The sequence below is a fragment of the Oryzias melastigma genome, linkage group LG18 (genome assembly GCF_002922805.2).
Source record: "Oryzias melastigma strain HK-1 linkage group LG18, ASM292280v2, whole genome shotgun sequence".
NCBI lineage: Eukaryota > Metazoa > Chordata > Actinopteri > Beloniformes > Adrianichthyidae > Oryzias > Oryzias melastigma.
Window position 1 is genome coordinate 24,574,310 of NC_050529.1, and position 22,769 is coordinate 24,597,078.

The following is a 22,769-nucleotide window of genomic DNA, read 5'->3' on the forward strand; positions in this document are numbered from 1 at the left end:
CTAGTATCCTTTTTGAAGGAATATTTTCTTCTCAAATTCCTACTTTATCTGTCATTTTCAAGCATGATCTTCCTGTGCTTCTGTTTTCCATTTTCCTACATAAACCACAGTTAAAAATAAAAGAAAGCTGCTCTAATTTATCATGTGTTGTCATATTTTTATTTATTTTTTATGACAAATAGTATTTATTGGGTATTCTATATGAGGTAAAAGTTACCCAGCAAAAGTGATGGTGTAACTTTTTATAGCAAAAGTGTTCTAGGCTTAAGACAGTTGTCTTTCAGCAGAAGATGTCTAGGTCAGTTCACTAGAAGGTTGGAGTAAAGTTCTGTAGACTATAAACATGTATAGTAATACATCAGTACAGAAATCTCATAGCAAACAACCAAGAGTTAAGCTCAGTAATGCAGGAATCATGGTTTGAGCAGCAGGACTGACACACAACAGTCACAAAGACGACACAGAGTCCTTCAGTGTCTTATGGCTGATACAGAATGACTTTAAAACAGGTTGTAGATTTCCAGTTCAAGCACAAACAGCAGAACCTGAAGGGAGTCGAGCATCAATGAAAATCTGAAAACAACTGAGAACATTTGATGAGTCAGCAAAAATGTGGGATACAATTACAATCAAGTTACTTGTGTTACAAACAGATCCATTGCTTTAAAACCTCAGCGATGGATCATGCCTCTTGCTTTTTTTAAAGCATAAATAAACACATTCTTCTTTAGTTTACATCTTGATTACTGTTTCTAAGTGTGACTACAGGTCAAAAGCAGACTGCTGACGTGTAACCTGAAGGGACTCACCTGGTATAGCCAGGTTGCGCAGGGCGCTCAGAGCTGCATGCTGTACGGTCACATTGCCTTCCTCTACATGTCGATCCAGCAGGTCCAGAAGTTTCTGAACGATTCCAGTGTCCACCATGTGAATGCAGTTTCCGTCTGTCAACAGACAGAAGAGAATCATCTGAAGGACTCAGAGGGACGGCAGAGTTATTGTTCACAGAAATGATCTGAATCAGGACACGAAATCTCTTCACTGCTGCAGGAAATATTGACCCTAAAGGAAATCACATCACTACACTTTGCTCTGTACAGTTATTGATACAGTTATCCATCTGTTCACAAACCTGCTTATAAAAATATCTTCTTCAGATTTGAGAAGAAAAATGAAAAGAAAAATGCTGACCCAGCAAAGTGGGCAGAGCCAGTTTTCAAATGTGAAGGAAAACATTTAAATCCAAAGTTCACATGTGGTTTCAAAAAGAAAAACTATTTTTCATTTCCATTGGAGATTTATAGTGTGTTGTTAAAGCAACAGAGAACTAGACACATTAATGTGATGAAGAACAACAAGAATGCAAAGAGGAAAAAACATCTCGACTGGAACACAAAGATCCCGTCTTTGGATGAAGATGAGACCTGATGAGTAAACTGTCCGTCTGTGAGGGAACATCACAGATCATCATTTACATTCTTTGATAAACTCAGTCAACATTATGGGAAGGTCAGACTAACCGTTTCGAGCAAAGTTGGCGATGGCCAGGGCGCCGGCCAGCTGCAGTTGGTGGTTGTTTGACGGTATCCAGGACAGAACCCTCTGGAAGACGCTGCCCTTCCCCCCCTCAAACAGCTTCTGCATGGACTCGTCTGCACAGAGGAGCAAACCACTTTACCAGAGATCAGACCCACGCGCAGATGGAAATCAACATCTCAGCAGGTGTGTCACACTAGACCGATTTAGCAATAAAGGCAGCAGATGGTACAATTCAGGGTCAACGGTCTATTTTAATAATACCAGAGTCAATAAAATAAAGATAAACAATAAACAAATACACAATGAAGCTTTTAAGAAGCTGTTTTGTTGATGCTCTTACTCGGGATGTCCCAATCAGATTTGATTTGGGCTTCAATCCAATTTAGTCATTTGATTTTGAGTATTTGTCCATGCAGAGTCCAGATCTGATACTTTTAAAACACATAAAAAAATTAACAAATGGAAAAAAGAAATCAAACAGATCTATAAACCTTTTTTTAATTACCATTTAAACAGAGCACTTCTGTGAGGTACTTTCAACAATCAAGTCAAATTAGTGCAACTATTAACTAGTAAAATAGATGTTAATTAGTCATGTGAGAAAGTTTGTGACTGTATCTTTAGAACTTTGGAGGTAACGATTCCTCTTAACGATTCATATCATAATTTGTGGTTGACGATACGATTCATGGTGGATATTGATTTGCTTTAAACTATCTGATTTGATCCGATTCACTATATGAGGTAATATATGGATCTAAACAGATTAAACTGTAGGGGAGTAACGTTTTAGTAATGGTTCAATTCATATCATGATTTGTGGTTGACGATACGATTGATAGTCAGTATTGGTTCATTTTGAACGGTCGGATTCTCTGACCTAAAATTGATCAGAACATCTTTATCCAAACTTCATCAGTGAGACTCAGAGAGAAATAGCTGCTACTGAACAGAGCAGGTGAAGTTTTCCAGATTCTTCTATTTCTTCAAGATAACAAATTAAATCTGTGTATAAACAAAACAAACAAGTAAACAAGAATGAATGTCAAATCCATTCACATGTTAGTTTGATAAAGTTCAGTCCACTGTTGTTTTTCCACATCAGAATAATCATCATTAGAACATTCTGTATGGTCACATGACTTTGATCAATTCAAAGACTGGAATGATGGTTGATCACTTTCTGCTGCATCACATGTGTTGTCTGCTGTGATGGACTTGGTTGTTTTTTACGTTACAGTAAAATAAATCTGTCATATCTCAATCTATAGTATTGTCCAATAATGATTATTGACATATCTCATTTTAAAATATATATATTTTTAATGGGATGGATCAATTTGATTGGATTCTGCCTCAGACAGATTGATCAGGTTGGATCCTAGGAATAGAAATTAGTTGATTGTTGTGGTTCATATCCCCATTAAAATCCTTACAAATAAAGACTTTCTTCAATAATCATTGTTGTAGCATGAATATGATGTGGTTATGGGACCATTTATTGGTTTTGTTTGTTTTTGAGAGATTATGATTTTTATTTTATTTCTTTTAGGATCACCTTTTCCCGGAGCTTGCACTTAATAGAAGGTTATGGTTAACCAAACCAGTCTCTCTCTTCAATTCTAATAAAAACTAAAAATAAACGTCTTTAAAGGTCATTGTTTACATGGAGACAAACCAGTAGGCAGTAAAGACACGTCAAGAGTTATTGAGGTTAGCAGTCTGAATCTGTGAACATCTCCCTAACTTTACAGAACTGTTTTTGTGCACCTCCTGCTCAAACTAGTGCTGCATTCTGCTGTGTTTAGTAAAATCTCATGATGCGCTCATGACAAACATGTAATAATAAGCTTGAAATATCATTGCTGATCATAACGACAAAATAAATATCCGATTCCTGATCGGGGTACACCTACGATTCCTGTCTGAAACTTGGTGATTGGGCCAGATTCTGATCAGGTGATGGAATCAGGACATCCCAAGTTCTTACGGCGAAACCCTGATGGTTACCTCCAAGAAGCAGGAGCACCATGAGGTCTGACGCAGTCTTGAGCTGGGCGATGTCCTCCTCTCGCTCTCCATCGACAGTCTGAGCCACCACGTCCAGCAGACACTCCACCAGGCCGGCCTCGACCAGCTGCAGCTTGATCACATCTGCCAGCACGGAGACCGCACATCAGCAAAGCACCTCCAGCAGCAAGGCAACAAGCAGAAGAATGTCCTGCCAGATCTTGGTAAGTCCATCCAATCGACAGAAACTCGCTAAAGGGTTTTTGCTTCCATTCCACTATGACTCTTTTTAAAGGAGTCATACCATGAAAAAAATAAATTTTGGAGCTTTTAAGTGTAATATACTGTTCATTCATTTTACCCAGAGTTCCAAAGGTAATATATGATCATATATATGGATATAGTTTACACTGAAACGCTTAAGAAAATCATGGTACGACCCTTTTAACCGTGAGACAATGTTGGTGTAAAGTATGTGAATGTACTTCATCCGTTAAACCACGTGACAAAGTCGAGGCGCGGGGGCCGGATCCGGCCCTCCAGATCATTTTATTTTATGGTTATTAATGGCTCGATGTTATTTTGTGCTTATTTCTAACTTGTATAATTTTGACAAAATATATTTTTATGGAGAGTAAAATATTGAAAGTTATTTAAGGTTTAAGTTGATTTATTCTGGAGTAACATTTCATTCTGTTAGCTTTTTGGACTATTTTGGCATTCACTAAGATTTTTTTAGGGTGGTTTGGAGTTTAGCTAATATTTCAGCTATATGCTAGCTGTTTTGGCTAATTTAGGCTTTTTCTGTTTTTTAGGTTTTTTTTGGAGTTTATTCTGATAGAAGCTTTGCAACAGACTGGCGACCTGTCCAGGTGAACACCGCCTTCTCCCATCAGCAGCCGGGTTAGGCTCTGGCACCCCCACAATCCCGAAAGGGACAGAGAGGCCAAGAAGATGGATGGAGTTTAGCTAATATTTTAGCTACGTGCTAGCTGTTTTGACAAACCCAAATTTTTGCTCTTTTTTTTTTTAAAAGCTTTTTAGGCTAATTTGGCATTTAGCTAATATTTTAGCTGGCTATCAGCTTCAGCGTTTTCAGCATCTTCAGCAGCCAAATTCAGCTTACAGAATTCACACTACCATTATCGCAGGTAATGCTGTTTTATTTAGTTCATAATTATGTTGAAAATTACGGTTTTAAAAATGTAGTTTTAGAGTGTTGAATAAATGTTTATCCTGTTCGGTCCACAACCTAAGGTGTGTTTTGGATTTTGGCCCCTTGTGGGATTGACTTTGACACTCCTGCATTAAACTCATCCTTCTGCAGCAGCTCAGATCTGAGGGAAATTCAGGGATGGTGAGTTATGCTCATGAACCTGTCCTTTTCTGACACATTCATTAAAAAAAACCTCCCAATCTCTTGGAAATTAAAAAAAAATGATTTCTGTTAAATGTGCAGTTCATTAGCAACACACAATGAATAGAGCTTCTGTTATAGTTTCAGGTTTTTGTGTGTTTCTGCTGCAACCCTTCTGAAGGAGTGTTGTGCAGAACAAACATCCAACCTTTTCATCTGAGCAACACCTTTAGATACGCAGGAGTCAGGTCCTTCTGTTGTGATGCTGCAGCTTCTGTCCCCCTTCACTATCATGTCCATGCTCTTTGAAAGTCAGACATTTGAAAGATTCACAGGCAGCTTTTCCACCAGCCTCCTGCAGCTTTACAACAGTGCTGCACTCCACTCATTTATATTTGCATTACATTTGAAGTGATTAGCAGAAGCTGACGATCCTTTGAAAAGTAAACACTAACAATCCCATACTTCAGACATTTTATAAGCAAGTTTCTTTCAGAGAAGTAATCCAGCAGTAAAGAAGAGTTGTGCTGGTTTTCCTCCACAAACTAATGAGGAGCCGGCAGTTTACCAAATGAAAGGAGACAGAAAGCTTTCCCTGGAGTGGGGTTTAGCTGCACGTTGCCATGGAGACCAGCACTGTGGGAGCACTTTAACAGTAAGTTGCTTCCTGCACTGCTAAAATACACAAATAGAAGCGGATATGTTTGAGATGAGCAGCTGAAGCAAGGACGGAGCGGTCTGTAATGACTGAACAGTTCGTCTGCAGAGCATGACTCACGCTGGTATTGGTGCTAAAGCCCGATTGGAATCTGAATATCTAGACCTGTTTGAACTGAATTAGACCTTTTGTAAAGTTGGAAAAGATCAAGCAAAATTACCATTTTCAGCCAGCGGAGCCAGAACTTCAAAAATCATTTCTTTCTTGTCGTGTTCTGCCTGCTTCTGGAAAAGACGAACCAATTCCTCAGCGATGTTGGTGGAAGCAAACTGCTCCTTGCTGGACTCTGGAAACACAAGATGTGCATCAACGGGCTTTAAAGACACCGCTCCAGACTGCGGAGCCAAACCTGTCAGAACACAAAGTAAGAAACTCACCAAGCTCAGCCAAATTCCCAAAGGCAATGAGACACATTTCTGTCAGAGATGCATTGTGCGAATGGATCCCCAGCAGCTTCACCAAAGTCGGAATCACACCCATGTTGATCAACTGGGCTTGTAAGGAATCTGCATTCAAAACACAGATGTGGTTATTTCCTGTTGTCATAACCTAGAGAACAGTCAGTAGAAGTAAAGAAGGATGTAGAGTAGCTGATAAGCTGCATTTACATTCATATAGCATAGACATAAACTTTGAATGCACCGTGCCATGACTTAAGAAGGCTGAGCTCAAGTGCAGCGGTGTATAAAAAAGTCAAGAGCAGCCACTTTAGAAAACTGCTCAGTATTTGTGGACGACAACTCGTGCACAAGGACCCATCATAACATTATGGTGACAATAGAACAAAGGAGATTTTGCTGTAGCTTTTGATCTGGAAATCGTGCCGTAGCATGACCCAGTTTGACAGAGCTTCATCTGTCAGACAGATGGCCTCACAGTTGACTCTGAAACACTTTGTTTATGGGGGATTTCATGGTCTGTCAAGGATTACAAAAAATGCAGGTCCTGTGACTAACAAACCAGATGCTCACCTGAGCTCCTGTTTGATGTGCTTTGGTTTTTACCCTTAAGTCAAACACTTTTACTTGAACCTCATCTGTCTGAAAAGCAATGCTGTACAGGCTTCCTGGAGCGTTTATAAGAAGGTTTGAGAACCAAAAGCTTAACCTTTCACAGTAGTTTTAAGGTTCAAAACTACTTTAACATCAATTTACAAAAACAGAAGCATCTAGAACAGGGGTCACCAACCTTTTTGAAACTGCAGGCTACTAAATCATACGAAGGGCTACCAGTTTGAAATAATAAATGTGCTTAGTTTGCCTTTAGTTCTACATTATTAATAGTGAATAATGATACTTCTCTATGTGAAGACACTGATTTCTTAGCATCAATAATGACAACAAGCTAGGAAACAGATATCAATATTCAGAACTTTATTAATCTCAACAGATCTTGTCACATTTTGAGGTAATGACCAAATGAAATGTTTTTAACAAAATTATAACTTATTAATCAATTATTAATTAATTCATTATAACTATTATTAGTGGATCTATGCTCCTCAAACGCTTTCATTCAGTCTCATGTACCCGTACCTTTATTTTCCTTAAACCTCCGAACAGGTTGATTGACAGATCCCACAGCAGACAAGAATCTGCACATGGTGCTCTGTCTGGAGCGCGCGTGCAGCGCAGCTCGACACAGAAGAGAGAGAAGTCTGTTTTGCGGTTAAAAGAAAAAGCATTCTAACAAATAAGCATCTGGACCTTTTTTCTGTCTGAAAACACGACATCATAAATTCAAGTTTCTGTCACGGCGCTCGCGCTCATGAGACTTCAGGCTCCAAGTTGCAAAAGTGCGTCTGCAGGTGAAGCGATGAGGAAAGGAGGAGGAGCTGCGCGATTCTGTATGACCCGCAGTTTATAAAGCGCTTTGACGCTGCGGGACTTCTCTGAGCGCCGGCTCAGCGGCGCTCAGATCAGACACTTCATACCGAGAAGCGCATTTATTTAGAAAAAAGTGTTTCCGTTACAGTTTTGCAAAAAATATCTATTTCCTCTTCTAAGCGCATTTTTTTTTTTGAAAAATGCCAGTTTTTTCGAAACTGTGGTGTTTCCATTAGGAGAATTTATTATCCAAATTCCAATTTGCGAAATTTCAGAGTTAATGGAAATGCGACTATTGATTATCTCGTTAAGGAGAAAACGATTAAAAAAAAGAAAAAAAGTTTGATAGGTCGTTTTTGGCTTCAGAAATAATGAACATTTATCTTTAAGATGTTTTAATTTTTAATTATTTATAAAGGCAGGTGTGATTTAAAAAAAATGCATCACAATAAAATGAAATTTTCGAGCAGCTCACAAGTGAGTTGTGCTATTTTTAGAAGAGGCCTGCGGGCGACTGATGTGGTGCTCGCGGGCGACGTGTTGGTGACCCCTGATCTAGAATGTCCTCCATCAGAACAATGGTTTGAAAATGCTTCTATGGCCTAACAGGATGATTTGAGGTCATACCCTGATAAATGTTACAGAGCAGGAGGTTGGCAAACCTAAAGACAATAACGATTGATTAGTAAAGCACGTTTGATAAGTTTCAAGATTCAAGATTACTTTATTAATCCCACAGGGGGAAATTCTTGTTTTTTAGTACAACCCAGAACAAGACAGACAGACAGGTCCACAGACAGTTCAAGGTTCACTGCGGATGCAGCCAACTGAATAGCGCCCCTTATAAGTTTGTTGGTTCTCTCAGCTGACTGGCTCTTCATGCTACTAGTTTTGTCTGGAGAATAAGAGCACAGTGAAATATGGTCTCAACTGTTCCATCTCATATAGTTTTTAGGTGACACTCCTGTAACAGGAGGAGTCAAGAGTAATGAGGGCTAGGTTTGGAAAGATGAATCCATTACATGAAAGTTCAAACCCTCTCTTTTTTGTTAAGAGAAAAATCTACTTACAGTTGGTTCAAATTTACACTTTTATTTAGTTTAAACTAATAATAAGTTTAATGTTGAAACTTGGAAAAACATGTTTAAGCCAACAACAATTTTGAAATGTTAACTAAAGTGTAAACTCAAAATTGAATTTGATTTTGGCAGCAATATCCAGATCTACTTTTACTTATATCTAACACATTTAACCTGCACCACATCAAGGACATACTTTACCAACAGATACATTTACTGCACAAGTTACAAATGCATTAATAAAGTTTATGGATCTGAGGATCAGGTTTTATAACCTTCTTTTGTACATTGAAAAACAGGCAAACTTTGTCCAGCTGATTTTGCAGAGATACAGATGACTTGACAGGATTATGCATAGCAACAGGACTCTATTACTCCAAGAAAAACCAGAGGCAAAGTCAGGAAAAAGAAATGAGCACTTCCCACCACCATTTATGCATTCATGCTTGAGTAGGAGTGTTTTCCCTCTAAATCTCCTGTGACTGGAAGTAAAAATGAGTGTTTTTAGTGCTCCTCTACATCAACTTGTTATTAAGTCAGCATCAGATAGATGAAGAAAGCTGCAGAAAGCCAGAAATGGGTCCATTTGGTTAGAGCAACCCCTAAATTGATTTTTGGCCGTCACTGGTGTCTGTGGCAGACATGAAATCCTGTCCATCTTCATCCACCTTTGTCATGGGATGAATCACACGTCAATATAAGGTTTGGGTCATCAGGACCCCATAAGAGAGCTCAAGGGTTAAATTAGTGGAAAGAGTCAAATATAAAATACAGAACTTAAATTCTAACTGAGAATATTTTTTAATATTCAGACATGTTTATATCTGCTTTTGTGGCCATTTCCCTTATTTGTGATCAAATGTTCAGCTCACCAGGGATATCATGTCTTAACACTGTGGTACATAAGTTGATTAATTGACCAATAAGCTAAATGTACCATTACAGCCCTACATTCTTCATTCAAATTAAAAAAAGAAGTACTGCAAAACACTTTGGAAGGTTTTTTTTCTTCCAATGCACATTATGGCTAAAGTTATTTCTGATATATAGCAAGGATTCTTTCAGACAAAGCAGAAACTCACCCAAAGCTGAAACTGTGAAGCACATTCCTCAATTAAGTTTAAAAGTCTAAAAAAACAAACTGCAGATTTTAGAAAGAAAAAAAGTCTTTGCCCCATTCTGATAAGTGATGTGTCTGTATGCCTGTTACAATTACGTGTTTCGTATCATCAAAGGAACTTAAATATTAGATAAAAGTAACAAAATACAGTTTGTAGTTTGTGTGTGTTATTAAAGAAATACAAACTTAAAGCTACGTGAAACCATAAAGCAGTGGGAATAATCACAGGAAGGACCAGTGGACAACAGACTGAAGTGACGACTCAAAGACATCACGAAACATTAAGGGGTTGGAGTGGGCTGTTTAACCACCGTGTTTACAGTGAATTCTCCAGAAAGATCATAGACAAAGATGAGCTGCAAGATTCCTGAGATTTTGAAGAACAATGAGGACAAAGATTTTACTCCTTAGATCAGAAACAACCCCAGACCTCGAGGGCTCCATTCCAGCATGCTTTCCAACATACCATGCACTGGCATGTTCTAATTGGCTGGACACACCTGAAGCAGGTAATCAGTCATGAGTAGGGCTGGAAATCATGCAGACACACTGACCCTCGAGACCTGGAGCTGCTCATCTCTACCTCTGAGGTCAAAGCAGCAGCATGTCTGAGCATCATGAAGAGAGTCAAATATGGTGGTGGTAGAGGGATGATCTGAACCTAGAAGACGTGCTGTTGACGAAATGATCCTGACGGAGAACGTCCAGTCAGGAAGAACACTTCAACAACATGACAATGATCCAAACACACCTCTGAAAGGTTAGAATCATCAACTAAAGGAGGACTATGAATCCTGTTGATGATTTGAAATGACCTTTAACACAAAAAAACTATTGTGACCACCTTGTTTGAAAAGACAGGTTTGCAAAAAAATGTTCCACAGCGTTGTGAAGCACTTTTGGCCTAAGTAATTACTGTGTTTAGAGAACAGCTACAGTAGCACAAAGCTGGGTTTGAAGTTTTTCTCCCCTAATAAAAGCACCAACCCTTAAAAAAAGCATGTTGGGTTCTGAAACAAAAAATCCCAACAATGAGATGGGGCTAACATCATCACATGTGTCACAGTTAGTCAACTCGTTCTTGAATATATTCCAACACTTCTTCAGATTAAGAGTTAGAAATAGTAATAGTAAAGAGCTGCTTTTGGCTGGACGGATGATTTAAAAAAAACAAAAACAAAAAATGAGTAGCTACATAAGGAAAGGAGCAAACAAGGTCAAAGGTGTACAGTGATGTAGATGAACCCGAGATGTTGATGGATTTGGTCAGGACAAAGATTAAATGCAGCTGTAGTCCACTGGTGTGTCCTCTCCTTAAGGGATAACATTTGGTGGACACCATATCCAAACATTGTTTTGATATTTCAGAAACATTTCCACAAACAGAATTAACAAAAATATGATAATAACATTCGAAAAAAGCTCCTAAGATTAAAAAAACTAAAGAGAAAGGACCATGTAATGAAACCATCAGTTAAATGTGTTCATAGTAAAGTTCCACTAAAGATTATCTGCTGGTGGTGCTCAAAAGTCAAATTGGAAGAAGCTCAGAGGGGAAGCAAAAATCTGGGTAAAATAAAGACTTATTACGTCCAACAGTTGGCAAGACGTTTCATTTTACACTGAAAAGACAATCAGGCTGCATACCACTGCTCTGTTTTCTACTGATCAAAACCTAGAAGGAGCTGTATAGTCTGACTTTAGCCTTTAAGAAATTTGGATTTGCATCATGAGCTCTTTTTTTTTTATAAATATGAATGATGTCTATTTTTTGCCACAAACAAAAGCAAAAATACAAAAAGAACCTAGCATCTCTGAAATTGTGATGTCTTTTTTTTTTTAAATGAGTGACAGAAGCTCAAATAACTTATTTTCAAAATAAAAGATGCTCTGTACCAAACAAGATCATCTCAGTAATTCTTACTTTTAAAAAATGATATTGTTTTTTTGTTTTTTCCCTTCTTTGTCCTCAGCAGTCTTACACTGCTGGGTTTTGTTATTTTAGTTTGGGCTTGGATCTTGGTAGTCTTAGTTTTTGGGCTTTGTTTATTTGTTTTCTTTAGGTAGTTTTGGTTAGACAGTCCTTAGCAGTGAGCTGCTGACATGGCTGGGTCAGCAGTCTCCCCGATTCATTTTTTTTATGGCCAAGGAGCCAACATGGAGAGCCGCAGGTTGCAGACTCCTGGACTAGTCGTTAGTAAGGTGCGATAATTGGCTTCTCACTGACTGCACACAAATGCTACACACACAGGGTGTGCAGGTGATACATGCGTTCCAGCAGGACACCTGTAGGATGTCCACACAAACTACACTCAAAAATTGTTTAATTTCTTTAATTCTAATAGCTAGGCTGCATGCAAGGAGAGCGCATTTATCCCTTTGACAGCACTAACCTCTGCTTGGAAACATGAAAGACCTGTACCACATCCTTGCATCTCACCTACTTTCCCTTACCTACCCATTGTGTTGTTCACTACAGCCTGTCGCTCGCAGCACGCCCATAGAAAAAATGTGTATGTTTGAGCATTTTCACTCTACAAACTCATCAAGAGTCTACCACTTTGTCACTTGTGCATGCCCTGTACTGGTTTGCCCTTTTTTACCCACAGACAGCCCATCTACACCTGTAGCGACAGTCGTGCTAGAGCAAAAGAGGCGGGAAAGGACTGAAGCTTCTTTCCTACCAGCCAAGTCACAGAAGACGCTGCTAGGACAAAGGTAGATATTAATGTAAGATTCCCTGAGAGTTAAAGGTAGAAAAGCAAGTAAACATGGCAGAGAGAGAAGGAGAGAGATCACGTAACGAATGTTCAGATTCAGTTCAAGCTGTGTGCAGGAAGAAGAGCATCTGAGGGTTAGATAGGAGGAGTTAACAGTGGTTCTTTGGGGGGGGATGGTCATTACCATTATCATTGCTATAGTTCATCAGCATGCCACAAAAGACAGTCAAGAGCTTCTCATTTTCCGGCTCAGTATTTTGGTAGAGGGATTTAATGTGTTCAGCTACTATCTGAGCCCCTCCTGCCAGGTGAACTGCACTCCTGCCCTCATCTGAAAAACAAAGAGGCCAGGACACAAATCAACCACAAAGGAAAACTGAATCAAGCAGAACCTGAAAAAAGAGAAAAGAAATCAATCTTCAAAAAATAAATGAACACAAATGATATACAGTCACATTCTAAGCAAAACAAAGAACACAATTAAACTGGTACTAATATCAACCATATTAAAGAACCTGGAGATGGGTTGATCTTAATAAAACAAGTGTTCTACGTTACGCATGCCCAGATTTCTTTGTTGCAGCCAAGAGACAGAACATTCAAAACACAATTAAAAAAATCAAAATGAAAGAAATGCAAAAAAAAAAAAAAAAAAAAAAAAAGATATGCTGTAAACTCTGATTAGCTCTGACTTTGTCAGTCAGTCAGGTATTTTTAAAGCAGTTCACTTCCCTTCCTCCTACAACCAACAGAGTGCTTCCACATCAGCCTGCTGGGTAGTCCTAATGTCATCCCACCTGACTCTATTGAAAAAAACTGCACAGGACATTCCTGTAGAGACAGATAGGTAAACCCCATTGATATATATTAATAATATATAATTATTAATATATATCAATGGTAAAACATGAGAGATGCTCAGAGGGAATTTGAATGAAAAATGATCAGGGTTAGAAGACCTTGGTACAGTCAGGAAGCAGCTTTTCTTAAGTTTTAAAGGGAAAGAGGTTCATGCAAAAGTGATAATACCATTTACTAGTTTATTTACCCGAGGTTTCCATTTAAACTGAAGGACTAATACAAATAAATATTGAAAGAGTTTTCTGCTAGAAGAGCTAAGAACCACGCTCTGGCTTGAAAAATACATTACTGAACTGAGCCCGACTCACCAGTTACCTCCCAAAAAATGACCAACAGCACTAATGCACAGTGGATCCGATGAACATCATCATGTCCATACTGTTCAAATAAAAGTTAAGCCCTGAGTTGTCGCGCACCTCGGTGTGTGTGTACTGTGTTCTCTGAATGTGACCCATCCCCTGGGGGAGCGGTGAGCTGCAGACACAGTCGGAGAGCTGGGAAAGCTCTTCTTCTTCTTCTTTTCCTTTCGGCTTTTCCCTCCAGGGGTCGCCACAGCGAATCAGTTGATTCGCATATTTGATTTGGCAAGATTTTACATCGGATGCCCTTCCTGACACAACCCTCTGTATTTATCCGGGCCTGGGACCGGCACAATGAGACCCTGGCTTGGGCCCCCTCGTGGCTACATTTCTATTGTACAATATAGAAATTTCTATAATACAATATAGGCTTTTTCAGATTGTGCGACAACAATACATATCACGATATAAATAAAATAACTATTTATCAAATTTGAATGGCTCATAACAGAAACGTGTAACTATCAGGTTGTTTAGATTTAAATATGTATTTCCTATCACAATAAACATAACAGATGCACTGAAGGAACATGATACCACAATTTCTTTATCAGATAAAAAAAGAAAAGGCTTAAATATGACAACCGTAAATGAAAGTTAAAGCAAATATTTCAAGTTTCAAAAGAAAACAAATAAAACAGGTCACTAAACTGCTGTATAATTCCATGTAAAAACAAAGCATTAATTCTACAAATAAATTATAATGTCTTCAAGTTTTTCAGAACAAACATAAATTGACATTTTTGTCAACATCCTGTGAAAAAGTTAGGAAGTTTCTTCTCATAGTTTAGAGTGTAGCTGGTGTGCAGGTCTGGACTTTGTTGTTTCTGCTGGAGAATAATTGTTCATTTCCGTCTGAGATTGAGCATGCTCGGTGTAACTGCTTCAGGTGAAAAAAAGGGTTGATGGTATTTCTAGTTTTAGAAGGAACAGGCCTTTCTGCACAATTTGCAGGGAAGTTACTCTGTTTTTTTGTCAGATTTTGAATAACTGTAACACCTCCACTCGGGGACTGTAATTAGAATTTTTGAGTCTGCAGCTTTAGAGGGAACGGGAGCAGTCAGCACAACATCGGACATGTCAGTTTTCAGTGTAACATTACAGTTTTCTGTAATGCTATAGCGGTTGCTAAAACAAAGTGGATTCAATTCCGTTAATATTCAGAAACTACATTTTTGTAGTGCTGGGCGATATGACGATACATATCGTGTGGGCAATAGAAAAGTGTCTATCGTGCCATTTCTCCTCTATCGTTTATATCATTTCAAACCTAATTTGATTAATTATTACGCCAAGTATCTAATTAAATAGCCCAAGAAAATTGCGCAGGTGTTGCCTCCACAGTGTGGACACACAAAAATGTATAGAAGTTAAAATAAAGAAAAATTAAAAGAGATTCTTCATAAGGAAATTCCGTGTTGTGGTTGTGTGACATAGAGCTGCTTTACGTTCTTTTATTCTCTCTCTTGTGGGTTTTACAACATACTTTACATTACATAACACAAGTGCAGAACGATGGATGCGTAACAGCTTAAAGTTGTTTCCCCGGAGTTTAAACAGACAGATAAACTGATGCAGGCAGCCCAAGAAGCACTTTCAGCAACTGCGATTTGGTTGCATTTTGGATTCAAGATGTCTGACGTAGAGCAGCAGATAGTAATATGTTAGTTATGCTAATAGGCTATTTCTGCACCGATGCTAACACAACAAGCCTTCTGTCACTGAAGGAAAGTCCACAAAAATGATCATATGAGATTACAAAAATAAGAGATAAATCACGCTGTGGAACAGGGCTGTAACGAGTATCGTGGCACTCGTGAGACTCATGATCTGTTCCCGAAAATTTGAGTCAGAAAATTCACAATGTCCAAAATCATTGATTTGTGATCTTTATAAACATAGTAGAGTGTCATAAAATATTTATTGCTCTGGAATACAGAATAATGTTGGGTTTTAAAGCCGAATGTGCAGCGCGATTGTCACCAGAAACAACAGAAACATATCTTCGAAACAAGACGTCAGTGAAGCTTCCCATTTTCAAAGTTAGACTAGCAAGAGCTTCATCTTTTAAAAATTGAGACAGAAGTTCTGTTCACTGAAGAGTTATGAAGAAAACAAAACAAATTAGTTTTAACATGCAAGTCTAGCAGAATTTTGTGCAAACATGTTTTTTTCTACTCAAAAACATGAAACTGTTTTGCATTTTAAAAATGTTTATCATAAAAAGTATATATATATTTTTTTTACAAATTTAGTTTAAATACTTCAGATTTTTGGAACAAATGTGAAGGCTGCTGTATATCAGCCACATCTGTTCTCATTTGATTTATTTTGCTGCACTAAAATGTTTGTTTCTTAATTGTGATTATTCAGTTATCTGTTACTTAATATAGACAGAAAAGTAAGCTATGACATTTTTTCAGAGAATAGCTGAGAACAGAATTCATTGATGTATATCGTAATATATACAATTATCATGATGTAAAATCATTTATATCATGGTATACAATTTTTTATATACTACATAGCAATACCGTTTTAATGCGTGTCTGATTAATTACTACTGTATTTTTCCTCCACGTCTTAAAGACCGGTCAGTGAGAATTTTGTCCGCCGTTACACCGGTCTGTGTTTACAAATAGGTGACGCACAGCGCAGCTAGTTAGCACTATCATCATAGTTAGCGCCACAGCATTAGAACCTAACAACAGAGCTGTTTCCAAATCAACACCTTCTATTCATCTGTCTGTTGCTGTTGTAAGTGAAGCAGCTTTATCCTCCAGTTCTGACAGAATTCAGTTCAGAATCCCCAAAGGTTCAGCTGTTTTATCAGCCACAGTAGATGTCATACAGGTGAAGTGACTGCAGGGGTGGGGTGATGTGTCTAATAAAAAAATAAAAGTCTATCGCGATAGACAAATTTCCTATTGAGAAAAAGTTCTATCGTGATAAATATCGTTGTCGTTTTATCGCTCAGCCCTACACAGTCACCAATCCGACGATCGCTGGTTTAAACGGGTAGACGACACTGATGGTACACAAAACACATCACGGTGTTGAAAGCACCACACCAAGACACTTACGTATTGCCAAATGTTGAGAAGAATGCGAAGAAGACAGAACATGGTCTAAAAATGTGTACATTGAAAAAGTTATAATGTGCTCAAAATCTGAGCAGTGAACGACCAGGGGTGTAGAGTGGTCTGTTTTTCATATACCCCCAGCGGTGCCACTTTATAGGGACGGCCACCGTCCAAACATCATCATATCGTCCAATCAGAGTTGCTGCCGGCCGGCGATCCGGCAGCAACTGTCATGTACCCGCCCGGCTGCCACACGATTTTGTAAGGTCCTCACCCCCGCCTGACTGCCGCCGTCTGCATTCATGACCTCAGCAACAGTTTCAAATCAGGCGATGGCAGCTAATATTAAAGATTCTGCTGATGCCTCTCCATGAACCTGTTGTATTTGTGACCACAGCATTAACTTGGTTCTGAACCTTACGCATTCAAACGGCCTTCAACCAGCCATTTCTGTTTTGAACCAAAGCTTGAAAACAAAACCATGTGACTTAAGATCTCTTCGGTCATTGGCCAGGAACTATAAGGGTGGGGAAAAGCAATTAGAGAAAGAATAATGGAAGTCCTGCACTTTGCAATTACTGTCAGGATAGTTCATTTATTCAAACTTGATATCCTGCTGACCCCCCCATGATGAAAAAGCCAAGCTCCCACTAGATCACATGAGAGCTTTCCCAACAGGATAGAGACACATCGCAGCTAAACCAACAGCTAACCAATGCTAGCAGTAGAATGCAGCACACCACCTCTCCACCTGCACACCGACTCAACTGTTATTACAAAGATGATATTCATCTCATTATCAGAACATACTCCAGACTTGAGTAAAGTTACTCTCATGAACTGTCATAGCTATAACTTCTTAGAAACTTGTGCTGCAAAAGAACATCATTCATTCTTTTACAGGAGAAATTAATCTGGCTCTAGGATTGTTTCTTTCATTCAAGCAACATTTAAAAGGACAATATTTTCAAAGATTAAAAACAGCAACTCAAAGGAAATACAGATATTTCCCAGAACCAATACATTTAATTCAACACGACCAAAAACTCACCTTTAGGAAACACATTCACTAGTGTTTCTTTAAAATGACGTTTCCCTTTTAAAAGCTATTTAAATAGGAAAATACAAAACAATATGCTATATAATTTATAAGGAGTTTTTGAATTAGAAATTGTCTTTATCAGGACATTGAATTCATATTTAAGTAGTAATCATCAGATTTCGTGCTCCAATTTTAAACTGCCTACATAATTTGCAAGATGAAGAGGAAATGTTTGGGGTTAAATACCTTTTTCATTTGCCACACCACACCTGCAATGTTACCATGGTAACGCTCTGCAGCCCGTGGATAGAGGAACATATATTTTCAATCTGAGGATTTTGGATTTGATTCTACAACATTTGGGTGATACATAGACTTTATCTGCTTTCTAATCTTTATCGTAACTGTTAAGATCAATTTAATCTCATTAAACTTCAACCAAAACAAATTTTGTTTGACTATGGTAACAGTTTTCCCTGACCAGTGATGAATACTGAACAGAGGAGGAGCATCAAAATACAATAAACATCCTAAATATCAAAACAGAAAGCAAGTTTTGGCCTGAAAGGCATACAAGAAAAAAACTTTATTCCAGGATTTAAGTAATCAATCATTCAATTTTCATGGTAAAATGGATTCTATTCTGTATTTAATTTGTAAAGTCAGCCTTTAAAACAGCCTTGAGCTGAGAAAGACACGCGAGTCATCTGGATTTTTTTTAAAGTTTGCAAAAGTTTCAAAACAACTGCCATGACAAACAGATGTTGTGGCTGTATCCCCACAGTCAGCTCCTGAGAAAACATGCTGAGTCACAAAAAGTTTGGAGCACCTTTTGAGAGTATTCTGCTGATTTTTGCATCATGAACATAAGGTGTTTACAGTAGTAATAAGATGATTTGAGATTAAAAAATTGAAGTAAGGAGAGACCTCCACATTTATCTGAAAAGAAAGGGTTTTGCAGCATGTTTTACAATCCAACTATATCAAGGACAGTTTCTACATTTAAGTTTATTGCAGCTTAATGAAATGTGGAGACCAATTTCTGGCTTATTACTTTCAGTAATACACATCAATCGGACACAGTGTTTAAGTTGCTGCTGATTGAGAAGTGTTAGAATGAATAAACTTCATATTACAAACCCAGCATTTCACACAACACACACAAGGAAAGAAATGGGGCTGGACTGTTGATCAGCTTGCAGTAATGTGACGGTGCTGAAAACCTGAAACTTAGTGTTCTCTAAGTGAAGCAAACTCCCACTTACGGCTGTCATAGCAGATGTTACCAAGCGCTCGGCCAGTCTGCAGTAACACCTCCTGGTCGGTGGAGTTCAAGAGCTGAACTAGAGGAGGGATGAGGCCTGCATCCACACAGGGACTCCGCATGAACTCTGCAGACAAAAAAGGAGCTTAGTTATTCAGCAGGTACAGTTACAGCCCGGGAGGAATAATTACAGGCCACAGTTTTTACATTTTTATTTGGTCTGTATTCAGATTTCCTCCAACCAAACATTTCAGTTTCAAAACTAAAGCATGTTGTTACCAACCCCCAACACTGGCAGGCGGAACGTGAAGCCAACCCGGAAGTAACAAAACGTTGCAGTACCGGCACTGACCAGAGAGGCTGGTCCTTAGAGTGAGCAAATTCCCATAGACTCCTATGTTAAAATCCTCATTTTCAGCCCTCTAATAAACCCCTTTAATGCCTGGTGCTTAAAGTTTTTATTTCATCAATGGCTGCATATTTGATCCATGACAACTCTGAGGGGAGTGAATTTTTTTCTAAGTTTGTAATTTTTTTTTAAAACAGCATTTATTTTCGCTTAATGAGGGGGGCGCGGTCTTTGATTGACGGGTGACGATCGCGGTGGATTCTGGGAGCTGTGCTCCGGTGTTTAGCTGGTCTGCTACAGATTTAGCGTTAGCATGAGCGCTAGATTTCGGTTTTTGTCCTGCTGCCGTGATGTAAACTGTTCTAATACGCTCTGGGAGTCATCTGGTGTCTTTTCTCTGGTAAGTACTAAATTAATAACTTTGTATTTGCCGGAAATAAATCATTAATGTATATTATGATTATTTATTTTAGTTCCAGTAATTCGATTTTTTTAAATTCTCAGCAACATTAATATCTATTATGTTTAAAGTTTAAAAAATGACGTTTTCTCTGTATTTTTACTGATGGTTATTTTATTTAATCAAAAAGTTATAACATATAAGGACATGATTCAGATCTGCTACAGTAACACCAGAATCTCTTCATGTGAAGTTCAAATGTGAAGACACAGAAACTTTCAGTTAATGAGAACATGTAGTTTAAATATTTAATTTTGAACAAATGTGTACATATTATATTTAGCTTTGTCTTGTGATTTTAATGTATATTAAATGTTATTTTTTTTATTGTATCTAATGTTTGTCTTGTATGTTCCTCTTCAGGTCTGCTTCTGGTGGTGAGCGGATTTATAATCCAAAACAATCCATCATTTACATTTAAAGGCAGTAAAATTCTCATTTTAACATATGAAGATGACTTCTGCTGATGTGATTCAATAAAAATTGCGTTTAACATATTTGAGTGACCAGTCTCTTTTGTTTATTCACTGTTTTAGCATATAGGTAAGACAAAAGGAAATGTGGGTCAAAGTCAGATCGTACAAAATTTATTTTTGAAGCAGATGAAATGGTTCAAAACATTACAAACATTAATCATTAAAAATTCAGAATTGGTTTTCCTTTATTCAAAGTAGGGACCTCTTTAAACATGTCATGGTTAGAAAGCATCATCTATGATAATACTGTCTGTTTTTATACATTTAAAGAACCTAATAAATGATCCTAAAGAGTACATTTCTATCTACTGAAAAAAATCAGTAAAAAATGAAAGAGAAATAAAGTTTATTGCTGGGTTGAAGAGTGAGCAGCGGCTGGACGTTCTCTCCGATCCCCATGACAGCTCCAGACTCCAGACGCCGCCCGTTCACGTCCTCCACAGTGATGAGAGAACCAGGAGCTGCTCTTCCTTGTAGAATTAAAAATAAAAGATGTCCACCACCGTCTGCCTCAGCTGAACCCGGTGATGTGGGTCCTCGTCGAGCTCACGTCGCTGTGGTGGTTTTGTTGAACTGTCCTTCTGGTGCCAAATGAAAATGATGTCCCCATTAATCCAAACTGTAATTGTAAGGAAAAGAAAATAGATTTCACTCAAAAATATTTGTACATGTGCTGTTTCTGTAAAGATGAGCTAAACACAAAATAAAATATTTCATCTTGTTTATGCTCAAAATGCATGTGAATATCTTTAAACCAAATCTTTTAAGAAAATTAGTTTATCTTTGAAAGAACATGACAGTTTTTAGTTTGATTGTCAGCAGAAGAGGAGGCAGCATCAGTCTGTTTAACCTCTTCAGACCTGATGTTCATCACATTCTGACTGATATTAGCTCATTCTGCTTCACTGTGACTGTGTTTAGAGGATTCACTTAAATATTAGTTCCAGCTTTAGGACGTTGACATGATTAACTTAACTAAGAAGTAAAAAGAAATGCTCCTCATTAGTAATCACAGCATCATGTGATCATATATCAACAATTTGATTTAACACTAGAGAAAAACTACGTGTTACACAATCATATTACTGTTGTGGTGTATTTTAATGTGTATATAAAGATTACAGTAACTTAAGACTAAATAACTCTTATTAAATAAGATATCTTAGGAGCACATAATAAAATGTTCAAACAGTGGATGTTCAGTTCGTACTGAACTCGTAACACGGGAAAATACGTTTTCATTGTTGTCTAAAAGTCACTTCCACCGTTTTACAGATTGTGTGTAAAACACCAAGTACTCACCTGTAAAGATTCATGATGTCAATAATCCACCGCGGTGCTGCTTTGCTGGAGAATTGAAGCGGTTAGCCGTTAGCATTGAGGAGCTGCAGACGGCAGAGCTGTGGGCGTGAACTAAAACAAACCGAAGGAAAAGCGGGTCAACTCGGTCCCGCCCCTTTCCCCCATATTTGGAACGTCCGTGTGAGGCGGAGTTAACTCCAGCCAATATGGCTGCGGCCATGAGCAGAATATTCAGGCTTCATTTCAGGGACTGTGGAAGTCAATGGGTGACGTCAGAGATGGTGCGTCTAATTATATATTAAGTCTATGGTTGTTACACACTGGCGCTAGCATGCTACGCTGCTAGCTGCTAATGCTAACAAACTGTCCCGTGTGTGGTCTGTAAATGTAAACACGATTGGTTCAAATTCGGACAATGTTTTCCCAAAGTGGACTTTAAGATGTGGCTGATAAATACAACAGCATTAATTCATAGAACATTTATAAAGCTGTATTTTATAAATATAATAACAGGCATGAATCCACTCTGTACTAACTTTATTGGTAGTCTCTGTGTAACATTACTGAGCTGGTGTACAGAGGGGCTTTAAGCTTTGCTAAAGAGAATAAACAACTAATTTGTGATAGAAAATAAAACTCTTCATAGACATATTCATAGAAAACCAGAGAGTAAAGACTGATTAGAAATGTAAGGAGTTCCTTAGGAAAAAGTGTTTTTTTTATCTGAGGCTTTTTTATGTTGCGACCTCCTTTCTTCATTTTCCTTTTTTTTTTTAAATTGGGAACATCAAAAATGATTCCTTTTTCTACAGTACTTTAGAAATTGATAAATAAATAAAGAAGTCCTTTTCCTCATTTTCATTTTTAGTTTTAATTTGAAAAATGAACGATACTCTGGTATTTCAGTTTTTTTTTTTTCTTTCAATGCCGAGTTTTACACGGGTGCACAGGAGAAGCTCCACGCGTGCACAGTCCTCCACGAAGGGGCGGAACTAGTTTTAGGAGCGTAAGAATACTTTTTCAGGCAAGCAGGACAGCTAACAGGAAAGTAAGAATGGTCCCACTAGCGCGGAGAAGAGCTTTCACAAGCGCGGAGAAGAGGTTTCACGAGGGGAAAGAAGAGATTTCACGAGCGCGAAAAAGAGGTTTCACGAGCGCGGAGAAGAGCTTTCACGAGCGCAGAGAAAAGGTTTCACGAGGGGAA

General features: G+C 38.2%; 1 protein-coding gene and 1 long non-coding RNA gene across 3 annotated transcripts in view; one reads left to right on the forward strand and one right to left on the reverse strand.

The window, feature by feature from the left end:
- Positions 1-22,769, reverse strand: part of rap1gds1 (RAP1, GTP-GDP dissociation stimulator 1) — a 39,943-nt gene that overhangs the window by 6,879 nt on the left and 10,295 nt on the right. The window contains exons 4-10 of one of the 2 annotated variants that reach the window (XM_024288593.2): positions 18,980-19,105; positions 12,554-12,700; positions 6,002-6,130; positions 5,785-5,910; positions 3,550-3,693; positions 1,521-1,652; positions 810-944 (exon numbers count right to left, since the gene is read on the reverse strand). In XM_024288593.2, the coding sequence (XP_024144361.1) occupies positions 810-944; positions 1,521-1,652; positions 3,550-3,693; positions 5,785-5,910; positions 6,002-6,130; positions 12,554-12,700; positions 18,980-19,105 (939 nt within the window). The remainder of the gene's footprint in view (positions 1-809; positions 945-1,520; positions 1,653-3,549; positions 3,694-5,784; positions 5,911-6,001; positions 6,131-12,553; positions 12,701-18,979; positions 19,106-22,769) is intronic. The other variant, XM_024288594.2, reaches the window with a different exon arrangement.
- Positions 5,858-13,031, forward strand: LOC118600118. The gene is made up of 2 exons (XR_004949689.1): positions 5,858-5,988; positions 12,259-13,031. It is a non-coding gene; the product is annotated as an uncharacterized LOC118600118 (long non-coding RNA).